Genomic DNA, 13,740 nt, shown 5'->3' with positions numbered 1-13,740 from the left:
CTGTGATAACAAAGCAGTCATCAATATCTCTCTCAATCTAGTTCAACATAACAGGACTAAGCCTGTAGAAGTGGACCGACACTTTCTCAAAGAAAATGTTGAAGAAGATACCATTTGTATGACTTATGTGCCTACCAAGGAACAAACAACTGACATCTTTACCAAAGGGTTAACCCGACAAAGTTTTAATGATTTCATCTGCAAGTTGAATATGATCAATACCTATGATCCAACTTGAGGGGGAGTGTAGAAATCTCGAGTATCTTGGAGTGATTTAAGGGATATTTATGTAGAGAATTGTATATTATTAAGAGAGATTATTCTAGGAGATTGTTTCCAATTTTAGCATACCCGATTGTATTATAAGTAGTGTATTAGCTTGTACAAAGATTTATTCAAGAAATACAAAATTTATTCATTCTGATTTCACTATTCCCTGTATGTTCCTTATTATTTCATTCAACATGTAATTAGAAAATAGAAGACATTCCCATGGTGAAATTCGAGAATAGTAATTCCTTGTCTATTCCTTATTATACATTCATAAGAAATTTCATATTATTATCTGCTTTATGGTACAACATAACTTTTTGTAAAACTGATTGTAACCAACCTATTATAACTAATTTATTCCTAGATATAAACATTCCACAAACCAAATGTAGGGTAATTCTTCCTCCCCAAGTGATTTCACGCCAATTGCTTGCTGCAATCTGCTTTACAATATCATAGGTGAAATCCTTTCTAATAGGTTCATAATTGTCTTGGTTATTTTAGCAGCCCTAATCAGACAGCTTTTGTAAAAGGCAGATCTATTCAAAAGAATATTTTATTGGCTCAAGAGTTGTTCACAATTCTCATATTAAAAAAGGTCCTCCCAGGTTTGCTATCAAAGTTGACTTAAAAAACGGCTTTTGACTCAGTCAATTGGGGTTTTCTAATTCATTTCTTTGAAGCCATTGGCACTCCTCCCATTTTTAATCCCTGGATTACGGAACGCATCTCTACTCCCTCTTTTTCTCTAGCCATCAATGGCTTGATGTTAGGATCTCTTTCAAGGGAAAAGAGGTATTTGGCCAAGAGATGCTCTCCTCAACTTTTTGTTATGGCTATGGAGGTTCTCAATTGCAGAAAAATTGGCTCAGCAAATTTGTGTTTTGCTGATGATCTTTTGACTTTTTCTCATGGGGATATTGCCTTCTGCATCAAAACTATGCTGACCCTCTTAAAGAGGATAAAATGATTTGGACAGGCTCCAAACATGGAATTTTCAACATTGACTCTACTTCACATATTATTAGAACTAGCAATCCAATGGTTGTATGTTCAAAGATTACATTCCCAAATTTTCTTTAACAGCCTGGATGGCTGCCTGGTATAGATTGAGACCCCGTTTGGCTTCTTAATAAATAAATACTTACTATGAAAAGCACTTAAATTAAGTACTTGTGCCAATAAGTATTGTTACACTGAAATAAGTACTTATTTCAAAAAGTACTTCCCAAACTACTTTTTTAAAGAAAATAAGTATTTTCTGAAAAGTACTTTACTACGTTTAACTAAGTACTTTTTCATATAAGTACTTTTTCCATTGAAGTACTTTTCTATGAGTGGTGTCCCAGAATACTTCGGACAGAATTTCTTCTTGGGGTGGATTCCTTTCAGATTGTTTGTTCTGCCTTTCATCATAAGGAGTCCAGAAATCATATATATTTTTTTATAGTAGTTTGACTAGGGAAATTTACAGAAGAAACTGCTGCAATTTTGAATTCACAGTAGTTTTCTCAAGCTGGGAAGATGAAAAAACCTGACTCCAGCATCGCTCTGATGGGAATCTCTTATCTTTCTAGGATTTGCAAGATTAATTGGACTGCTTCCATTTATCATATTTGGAGGACCAGAAATGCTATGATTTTTTAAAGTGACTCACAAAATTGTGGCTGATGTTAGAAGTAGAACAGAACATATAAAGAAATTTGCTAACTTCCAATAGTCTTTATCATACATATTTTTTTAAAGTAGTTTGACTGGGGAAATTTACAGAAGAGCTGCTGCAATTTTGAATTCACCAGAAGTTTTCTCAAGCTGGGAAGACGAAATAACCGGATTCCAGCATCACTCTGATGGGAATCTCTTACCTTTCTAGGATTTGCAAGATTGATTGGGCTCCTTCCATTTAATCATATTTGGAGGACCAGAAATGCTATGATTTTTTAAAATGACTCACAAAATTGTGGCTGATGTTAGAAGTAGAGCAGAACATATAAAAAAGTTTGCTAACTTCTAATAGTCTTTACCTTTCCCTTTTCTCTTGTATATGCTTTGTTCCCCTTGATCTAATATGTTGCAGGCTTGCAGCTTACCTTCTTTCCACAATATATATATAGTCTATTACGATGTTCTTGTAATATTTGTGTAAATTGAGGTTTGTTATTGAAATTTTTATGTTGCATCTATTTTCAGTTAAAGATCAACCAGTGAGATCTCATTCAAACAAATCTGACATTACTTATCAAAACAATGCTTCAAACATATGATTTTATTCTTGATATTCATATGTTGGATTTTTTATTAATTTTAATGATATCAGACATTATATAATGGTAATGTTAGAGGCGTTTGCCTTATCAACATGTTTTTCTTCTCTACCTTACGTTAATGCAACTGTAGCTTTTATGTTGTTTTTCAACCAAATGGGCATTTTTCGGACCTTTTGCCATATCCTTTTGCCGTTTCTAACTAACATTTTGATTTATAGTAATAAATGATGCCAATTAGATAAGCTTTGTTGAATTTGAAGCAAACGAAAGCAATTAATAAAGTTACTTAGCTTTTTATCTTAATCAATCAAAATAAATTTTCTAAGTGCTAGTCTTATTCAATATTAGTTAAACTAGAATCTTTTCAGAAATGTTTTGTCTTATATTAAATGATAAGATATTTGGTCCACAAAATGATTTAGACTGCATGCACGCACACACACATGATTCAGCATGCAAACCTGAAGGTTTTCAATAAGCCAATCCAGATGGATTTTGCTGATGCTTCTGGATTCTTTTTTGCACAGTGGAGGCAATGAAGTGTAACCAATATTGTCCTAAGCACAGTCTCAAAACTTCTCCTTGGCCTTTTGAGCTTTATCCAATCATTGTTCTTGGTGAGCACTGAAATTTGAGGTTGCGCATGAGAAAGCTCAAACTTCCATGCTATGACCTGCTTGAAGATTTTCTGAAGCCCACAATCAGCAGTCCCATGTAAGAATATCTGTATCTTCAAGCCACCTGGGCTCTCACCCTTGTGCCACAAAAGTTGGAGATTGGAAATGGGAATGAGTTTACCATCGCCATCAACAAAATGGTAATCAGTCACGTAATCGGGCACAATCTCACCTTCCTCATCAGAAGATGCCATTTTGTATCAAAAACCAAGCTGCATAAGAAGCATCAAAATTAGAATATCTCCAATTTTACAAGATCAAAATAATTTCAACTAATTAATCTACAAAGTGGACAGTCATATTTTTTAAAAACTTATTATATAATTGAATCATGAGCACGTGCATGTTCATCTTTGCATGCTTTTTTCTTCAGCCATTTTTTTTTTCAGTAAAATAATCACCACAGAAATTGACAGGATGAAAGGGATGTGTAATGAGAAGAAGTGGCATCTGCATGGAGAGAGATAGATGTTGCATGTCCATACACACCCATACTTGTTTTGAAATGATTAACACACTCTTACAAAATATGTATGTATGTCACCACAATCTGTGTGTATGTCTACACGCAAGCAGGAAGGAAAACAAAAACAGCTTGCACGCGCCCACGCACACAACCTCTCAGCTCCCTAGTGAGAGAGGAAGAGTAGCTAAAGGCCTATTTGTGAAAAATGAAAATTTTTATTTTCATTTTCCAATTTTCATATACACTTTGATGCTCTACTCTTCTATTGAAAACATAAAGAAATGTGTTCAATTGTTAAAAATAAAAAATATTATTTTTCAATGTAACACAAAGTAATATTATGTTGGTAGTCTATGGTGATGGCTCGTGGTACTTGTCATGGTTGTGGTGATCGCGGAAACAGAGCAATGCCAATGAGTAGATGGTGGTGAAGGCGCTATGATACCAACAGCAAGTGGTCATTGTGGCAGAGATTCCAAGATGGTAGTGGCAGCGGTGACGGCAGCCATGGCAAAGGGTGGCTGTAGTAGTGGTGGCAGCAATAGCAACAGGGGCAACAGCAGCAGCAAGGGGTGCAGTGGTGGTAACAATTAATGGTGGTAGTGTGTTGGCTATACTAGGCTTAACATCCTGTTTTGATCCTAACAAACAAGTGAAACTTAACATATTTGGTTGAGTAATGTCTTTTCAGGACTCAATGATGAATGCAAGGTTAATGAATTCATAAAAATTTGTACTTCAAAGAAGGATGATTATATGAAACTTAAGGCATGGATTCAAAGATGATTTAATAGAGCTTGAAGATTATGAGAACAGTGTATATTAAAGTGAACTTGCTAAAAGCCTGAAGTACATTGAAAGCTTGAAGAAAAGATGAAATCAAAGCAAGGACATACATGAAAACTTCAAGAGTTGAAGGGTTTAAAAGTCTTAAGGAAGTCTCTATGTAAGTACTTCATGTAATACTCAATATAAATTGAATTGAAGCTCATTAAGAACAAGAAACTAAGAAACCAATTATGAAGACCTTAAAATATGTTTTCTTAAATTAAAATAATAAAGGTCTCAAATGAGAAGAAGTTTAGTTTTCTGGAAGCGAGGCGACTGCCCAACTCAAGCAGGTGACTGCTAATTTTAAGAATTTAAAATATGGCAAATAGTAGGGTCTCAGGCGACTGCCAGGAACCTACCAGGCGACTGGGTGGTCAAGCCAGGCACCTGCCTGTGCTTTGGTAGGCGACTGCTTCTGAGTTTCATGATTGAACTATGGCAAGCGACTGACAGATCGTGGCAGGCAACTGCCACTCGAACAGTGTTTTAAAAATTCCAACGGGCATATTTTTAATTTTGGTTACTTGAACACTACTCTTTTCAAGAACTTGGTCCATACTCCAAGAAAACTTGTGGGACAAGGTATTAACCTTTAAACATCTATAAATAACCCCTAATACAAGGATTTTATTAACCAAGAAAATTTCTCAGCAATCAAGAATTCTCAAAGTGCTCTAAATCTCTCTTGTTCACATTTTGCTTTTACTACTGAGCTGCTGTTGATCCTAACTATGAATTTGTGTCTTCAAAGTCTGAATCTTTCAATCCAAGGAAGATAAATTCAGTGATTTAATTCAATCGAGCTTCTATTTTTTTATATTGAATTACATTGAAAGTATATAGTTTTGAAATTATACTAATCTGCTCTTTGAGAGAGTATACTTATACGCAGCTTGTATCTTGTGTTTCTTGTAGATCTTTGACGTTCCAAGGTGTTTGGATCGTTGGCTAAGCGTGGAGATATCGCTTAGAGAGGCGGGCTCTAGCCTAATTGAAGAAGTGACCGAACAAGGGCATATTGTTTGGAGAGGTGGGCTTTAGCCTAATCAAAGGAGTGTTGTGTAACGGTATTGTTCCGCCCAACAAAGGAACTGGTTTTATTGAATCCTTTGGTGGTTTGCCAAAGGCGAGGACGTAGGCTGGGGATAAGCCGAACCTCGCAAAAACTCGGTCTCATTCTCTCTTTCCCTTGCTCTTTATTTTCAGCACATATAAAACTGCGTGGATGATCCACATTTATTAATCATATAAATAATGTGGATTGGATATTAAATAAACTGAAAGATTAATTTGTTTATTGGCTTGCGGAAAAAGTTCGTTGGTTAATCAATAATTTGCGGAAACTATAAGGGAGTACGTTGATTGGTCAACACCCTAAAACCTATCAACTGAAGGTTTATTTGAAATCTGAATCTTGGAAAGGGTGTTGGATTTTATATTGTACATTATATTAAAGAAGCAAATCCATTAATAACAGGGCTTTATATCAGCAAGCATATATTATCATTATCCACAGGGCTTGGTTCAAATTCATATCCACAAAGCTTATATAAACAAACAATCATCTTAAGTTCTTACATTACTAAAGTGTTGTATACTTTAATCTTGGTTTGGTTGTTTGCTTTTAAATTGTTTGGTTGATTGATTACTTGAATGATTGAATGTTTGTGTGATTGTGGATTAAATGAAGAAATAAGTTTTTGCTGAAAGTTTGAAGAATTAACAAGTTAAGAATTCCTAAAAATATTTTTTAAAAATATTTTTAAAACCCAATTCACCCCCCCCCCCTCTTGGGACTACACCTTGGTTTTCATAGTGTGGTGGTGGTGGCAACAACGATTAAGGGTGATGAAGGCAGGGACAAGTTGCTAGTGTTGGCGGAATAAACATGAGAAACTAAGCAGCAAAAATTTGGAAAACAAGTGATGGTGGTAGTGTGGTAGTGGTTGTTGAGCCAGGCACCCCATTTGTGTCAAACATCAATACCACAACTAATGCTATTGAATATATAAGAAACTAAAACAATGCAGAAACTAATAATAAAAAACAGTAAAAAAGAACAAAACAAGAATTTAACGAGGTTCGGTACAGAATTACCTACATCCTCGAGCGTCGACAATCAATCCACTACTTCTTGACAAAGTACAATTTGAGGTATGTTTTACAAATGGAGAGTTGAGCTCTTTATATAGCTTCAACCTCCTCAAGTTTAAAAAACACTTCTCAAAAATGTGGAACAAACAAAGAAAAAATTCAAAACAACTTTTTCTACCAATGTGAAACTATTCTACCAATGTGAGACAAAAAACAACATATATCCACCTTGACAATAAATTCAACAAATTTTTCAGTCACCAACATCATCGACACCTTCCAAAAATATTCAGACTTGCAGGATATTAATCAAGTCCAAACAATGTTTGAATCAATCTTGATCAACATATCTGCGGGATTTTCAACTGTAACAATCTTCTGAAAAGGTATCTTGCCTCCATCAATAATATCCTGCATAAAATGAAACCGAACGTCAATGTGCTTTCTTTGTGCATGATAGACTTAGTTCTTTACCAAATGAATAGCACTTTGGCTATCACTAAACACAACAATATGTTTCTGAACAACTCCCAAATTTTCAAGTAAACCCTCCAACCAAATAGCTTCCTTAACAACCTCGGAAGATGTCATGTACTCTGCTTCTGTTGTAGACAAGGCAATGGTTTGACTGTAAGGTAGACCTCCAACTCACTCGACCATTAGCAAATGTAAAAACATATCCAGTAGTTGATTGACGTTTATCCAGATCACTTGCAAAATCAAAATCCACATATCCAATAACCCGTTATTCAATAGTATTATTTTTCTCAAATACTATACCAACATCAATCGTATTCATAATATATCTCAAAATCCATTTCACAGCTTGCTAATTTCCTTTATCTGGATCATGCATATACCTACTTACCATACTAATAGCTTGTGAAATATCAGGTTTAGTACAAACAATTGCATACATCAGACTACCAACAGCACTTGCATAAGGAACCTGTGACATATACTTACGTTCCTCATCTGATTTAGGAAATAAAACTGCACTAAGTTTGAAATGAAGAGCAAGAGGAGTGCTTACTGGTTTTGACTGCTCAGACATGCCAAAACTCTGTACTACCTTTTTCAAATACCGTTTCTGAGACAAACTAACTCTTCCTCTCATTCTATCTCTACGAATCTCCATGCCAAGTATCTTTTTTACTTCACCAAGAGCTTTCATCTCAAACTCTTGATTTAACTGACTTTTCAACTTATTGATTTCTTCCCTGTTCTTTGAAACTATCAACATATCATCAACATACAAGAGTAAATATATAAAAGATCCATTTTGTAGTCTGCGAAAATAAACACAATGATCATGTTTATTTCTAATGTGCTTGTGACCCATCATAAACTGATGAAATCGTCTGTACCACTGTCTTGGAAACTATTTTAAACCATATAACGATTTACCCAATTTACATACCCAATTTTCTTTTCCAGCAACCTGAAATTCATCTGGCTGAGTCATATAAATTTCCTCTTCCAAATCACAATGTAAAAATGTAGTTTTTACATCGAGCTAAACTAGTTCAAGATCAAAGTGTGCTACCAAAGGCAACAAAATTTGAATGGAAGAATGTTTAACAACTAGAGAAAATCCCTCCTTGTAATCAATGTCTTCCTTCTATGCGTAACCTTACCTAACAATCTAGCTTTGAAGCGAACATCATTTGCATATGGAAATCCTTCTTTCTTTACATAAATCCATTTGAAACCAATTGTTTTCTTACCCTTCGGCAGCTGGGCTAGCTCCTAAGTCTGATTCTGATGAAGAGACAGAATTTCTTCATCCATCGCTCTTTTCCACTTGTCTGATTCAAAGTTCCTCATTGCTTCTTTGAAAGTGTAAGGAACATTATCCTCCACAACTGGAAGTGCATAAGCCACCATATACCGAGCAGGTTTTCGAATTTCTCGTCTTGGCCTCTAAGAAACAATTGAGTTTTGTTGCTGTGAAGATTCTCGAATTGAAATCTCCTCTTCTTGTACACTATTCCCCACCGTAACTAGAGAGTTACCTTATGTAGTCTTATTTCTCACTGGGTTTTCCAAAATTGTCTCAACCTCCACCTATTGAGTACCACTGGTTTTCTCTTCAACTCGTGACTCCTTACGTATTGTTTTCTTTATCATCGCAAATTTATCAAAAGTCACATCCCTACTTAAAATCATTTTTTTCGTCTCAAGACACCAAAGACGGTATCCTTTGATTCCTGCACTTATCCCCAAGAAAATTGCTTTCTTGACTCTTGGATCCAACTTAGATTCTTTAACACGATAAGTCGTAATACCAAATACATGTAAAGAATCATAATCACTAGCAGGTTTTCCAGACCATACCTCATAGGGTGTTTTTCCCCCTATTGCAGATGATGTAGACGGTTGATGAGATGACATGCATATCCAACAGCCTCAGTCCAAAACCTTTTGTCTAACCCATTATTAGACAACATATATCAAACTTTCTCCAGCAAAGTCCGATTCATGCACTTTCTCCCCCCATTCTGCTGTCGTGTATCTCTAACTGTGAAGTGTCAAGCAATACTTTCATCCTAACATACCTTCATAAATTGGTCACTCTTGTATTCACCACCATTATCTGATTTGAAAAGTTTAATCTTTCTGCCAGTTTGAGTTTCAACTAATTTTTTCTACTTAAGGAAAATATCACAAATTTCATTTTTATGCTTCATAGAATACACCCAAACTCTTCTTGAAAAGTCATCAACAAAAGTGACAAAATAATGCCACCCAATGAAGTCGTTTTTGTGGGCCCCCATACATCTGTATGGATGTAGTCTAAAATACCCTCAGTCTAGTGGATTGCAGTGTCAAATTTCACTCTAGTCTGTTTTTCCATAATCCAATACTCTCAAAATTCAAGTTTGAACACCTTTGCACCCTTAAACAAATCTCATTTGGCTAATTGTTGCAAAGATTTTTCTCCTGCATGTGTCAATCGCATGTAATAACCTAGTTGTATCTAAACCTACATTTTTCTCGAAAACAACAACTACTGAGCCAATAACTGTACTACCTTGTAAATAATACAAGTTATTTTTCCTTATCCCTTTCATCACCACCAGCGCACCTGATTTAATCTTTAAGATTCCATCTTTCAAAGTGATAGTGAACCCTTTAAATTCCAAGGCACCCAATGAAATCATATATTTCTTTAGACTTGGAACATACGTTACATCGGTCAAGGTTTTAATAGTTTCATCTTAACATTTCAATTGTATTGATCCTATTTCAATTGTTTTACAGGTATTATCATTTCCCATAAAAACAGTTCCACCATCTAATTCTTCAAAATTAGAAAATCATTCCCGATTGGGACACATGTGATAGGAACAACTAGACTCCAAAATCCACTCACCAAAATAATGTGACAAAGATGTTCCAACAAGAGAAAAATCTAACTCACTTCCATCATCATTGGATACATTGGCATTAGAATGTGCTTTACTCTTATTATTTAACTGTAATTTAGGGCAATCTTTCTTTCAATGTCCCTTCTCATGACAAAAGACACGTTCATCTTTAGCAGGTCTCCCACGAGATTTACTCCTCCCATGAGATTTACTCCTCCTTCCAAGCACAACTCTCTGAAAACATCCCCTTATTGTTAATACTTCTGTTGTTTCCTTATGAACCCTCTGATCCTTCTTTCTGTATTCAGCATCAAAAGTAACTTTATATTTCCCATACAATAAAGTGGTGATCAGATGTTCATAATCATCAGGAAGAGAATTCAGTAACAATATAGTTTTATCCTCATCTTTCACCTTTTCATTCAAATTTAACAAATCGGCCAAAATTTTATTGAAAGCATTTATGTGGTCATCAATCAAAATTCCTAATTGATACTGGAAGGGAAACAATTTCCTTTTCAAATAGAGCCAATTTTTCAGACTCTTGATCATAAATGTATTTTCCAATGTCTTCCACAATTTCTTTGCAAATGTCTCTCTCATAACACAATATTTCTTATTTTTAGTGAGACACGGACGAATTGTACCACATGCCTGACGATTGATCTTTTCTCAATCTCTGTCACCCATATCCACTAGTTTATTATCCAAAGCAATATTCAATTCTTGCTGATACAGGATGTCCACCACCTCACATTGCTACACACCAAAATTATTGGTACCATCAAATTTCTCCACCTCAAACCAAGCATTAATTATCGTCTTTGACGGTGATGTCGAAACCGAAAGGGTTGGAGTTCGTGTGGACATAGTTTCTCTTACTACTACACTAATTTCTGTCATCTTCTATATATTCAATAGCAACCAACAAAGCAAAAGGCCTAAGATGAATAGTACGTACCAACTGTGTCTACTCTGTTTTATCTTATGAAATTCCACTTTGACCAGGCTGACCTCCAGGGAGCGACTGAGCCGCAATGGTCTCTGAGCACTCGCTTAGACAAGGTCTTTCTTAGGCATCAAACGTGAAATCAAGGATTCTAACAAAGAAACACCTCCATATTGACACTATTCAACCTAACTCTAATACCAATTCTTGTGTCGGGCACCTCACTTGTGTCAAACACCAATACTACAACTAATGCTATTGAATTTATAAGAAACTAAAGCAATGTAGAAATTAATAATAAAATGCTGTAAAAAAGAACAAGGTAAGAATTTAACGAGGTTCAGTACATAATTACCTACGTCATCGAGCGTCGACGATCAATCCACTACTTCTTGATAGAGTACAGCTTTGAGGTGTGTTTTACAAATAGAGAGTTGAACTTTTTATATATATCTTCAATCTTAAGTTCAAAAAACACTTTTCACCAATGCGGGACAAACAAAGAAAAAATTCAAAAACAACTTTTTCTACCTATGTGAAACTATTCTACCAATATGGCATAAAAAACAACAATGGTAGCAAAAGTGACTTGAGGATGATAGAAGCGGGGACAAGTTGGTCCTGCTGGCGGAATAAACATGAGAAATAAAGTGGCAAAAATTTGGAAAAAACGTTTGAATGATCCCTCAATACCAAAAAAAAAAAAAGGAAAATTACGAGCTTATCGTGGAAACATTTTCCCTTTTCAGTTTCCAATCTTCATTTCTATTTCTAAGGTTTTTCCTATTCAAAAATAGAAAAACATAAAGAATACATAAATTTATTAAAAATAAAAAAGTATTTCCCGGCGGAATAAAATAAATTAATTGGTGTTTCGGTGGTTGCAGGTGATGGCGGCAGCGCTGGTGAAATCACCAGCAGGTGGCTGAGAGAATAATGATTGCACATGCACCCGAAGCCGTTGCGGTGGAACAAACTTAATATGAACTTGAAGAAAATCTTTCTAAAAAAATGTTTTAAAAGTCTACCGTAAACTTGGAAATTAATAAAATCGTTTTTCTAGTTTCCAATTTGAAAATATAATATAATATATATATATATATACACACACACACACACACAGGCATAATGCATGCATACCTACATACACACATACACATATGTACACGAACTTCTATTTTTCTATTTTTTCAGAAACATTTTCCAAATTTTCAAGCTCTCTGGAAAATTTTAAATCATCCATCCGGTTACAGAGAAATGTAGCAAACGAAATGATTCCACTTCGACGTTCTCCTTCAACAAACTTTTCCCCTTTCTTACAACTAGTCCTGGCTCGAGGTCCTCGAGCATTCGACTCAGTTTCCGCCTTTCCAAGGTAAAATCAGAACGAAAGCGAAAGCAAAAAAAGGGGGGGGGGGTGGAAGTGAAAGCAGAAAAAACACAGCAGAAAACTGCCAGCTTCGTTTTCCTTCATTTTCTCACTGAAGGAATGGATCAAGCTGGTGGAAATGGGAGAGCGTGGGAACGCACCTGAGCTTTCGAAACCCTAGAAATGGCCTGCACTGCCTCGCTTGAGAGAGGAAAATGCGGACATGGTGAAGTCGAACGAAAAACGGGGTTGAGTAAACGAGGAGCGTGGCAGAGACCCTGGTTAAGAACCTTGCAACTACTTGTCGCCGATCAAGCCGAAAAAGCTCTTCGTAGGAAGGAGACACGTGTCGACAATCTTCCAAATTTCATGTAGACCCGGTCGCAACATTTCGCAAAAATATAGAAAGATAAATCAGAAAGAAAAGCATAATTCCACTCTAAAAAAGTACCACTAAATTTTGGACCGAGTCTTTTTCAGAAATAATATTTTTATTTAAAAATACTTTAAAAACCATCCTATGAAAAAAATTTAATCAAAACTACTATTAGCACTATTTACGAGCCCCATGTCTTCATTTTTTGAAACTTAAAAAAAATTATTAAAAAATAGTATAAGATAAATAATTATAAAAATATTTTAAAATAATTATTAATAGTTATAAGGACAAATTTGATATAAATATAAAAACATTTTAAAATAGTTATAAGATAACTAAAAGAATATTTTAGAATAATTATTAACAGTTATTAGGATAAATTTGATATTTTTGAAAAAAAAAATATCTAATGAAAAATTCCCTCACAGAACTATGCCGAGAGTTTTAATTAATTCTCCTATTTGATACGATGAGTTTTGCATAAATTGGAATATGTGAAAAACTAGTGGAGAGAAACTTGCAGGATGACCTTGGGAGTTTTCAAGTTCTCTAACTTAAAAATCAGCCTTAGGCCTCAATTATAATTTTGTACACCTCAAACTATAATATTCTTATTTTGGGATGGCAATGAAGGAACAAACAAAAAGAAAAAGAAGAAGAAGAAAAAGAAGACCATATGCATGGAGGTGGAGTTACGATTGGGTCCAAACAGGGCGATGCTTTTTCTAAATAACCATTCTGTGTATTTTTTTTTTTTTCCTTCTTTGTTTTTTTCCCTAAACTTTTAATTATATTATATGCTATTGTCTTAGCTTTTTAACCTATACTATTAAAAATGTTTTTTTAAATGAATATCTATCTTTTTTAAAAAATTTTGTCTTTCTAAAAATAATTTACCTTATTTTTTAAAAATAATACCATTATTTTACCTACAAATGGTTTACACTATCTGTATGTAGAATGTTGGTTTAATTTATTTTTAGCCAAATGAATTTTTTTGAGTTTTAAATTTTAACTTATTCAAAACACATTTTTTAAATATAATTTTATCTAGTTTTGGTCAA

The 13,740-nt window shown here is 34.7% G+C and overlaps 1 protein-coding gene across 8 annotated transcripts in view; it reads right to left on the bottom strand.

The window, feature by feature from the left end:
• The window catches only part of LOC131149144 (protein ENHANCED DOWNY MILDEW 2-like), a 133,599-nt gene extending 120,857 nt beyond the window's left edge, over positions 1-12,742 (bottom strand). For 2 of the 8 annotated variants that reach the window (XM_058099286.1, XM_058099293.1), the window contains exons 1-2: positions 12,459-12,742; positions 3,002-3,429 (exon numbers count right to left, since the gene is read on the bottom strand). In XM_058099286.1, coding sequence (XP_057955269.1) covers positions 3,002-3,411 — 410 coding nt within the window. In that variant the 5' untranslated portion in view covers positions 3,412-3,429; positions 12,459-12,742. Of the gene's footprint in view, positions 1-3,001; positions 3,430-6,836; positions 7,281-12,458 lie in introns of those variants that run through there. The other 6 variants (XM_058099288.1, XM_058099292.1, XM_058099291.1 and 3 more) reach the window with 5 other exon arrangements.
• Positions 12,743-13,740: the final 998 nt, after the last annotated feature.

This window comes from Malania oleifera, chromosome 2 (assembly GCF_029873635.1).
Source record: "Malania oleifera isolate guangnan ecotype guangnan chromosome 2, ASM2987363v1, whole genome shotgun sequence".
Taxonomy (NCBI): Eukaryota; Viridiplantae; Streptophyta; class Magnoliopsida; order Santalales; family Ximeniaceae; genus Malania; species Malania oleifera.
The sequence above is the reverse complement of the archived record's forward strand: the minus strand, read 5'-3'. Positions and strand labels throughout refer to the sequence as shown.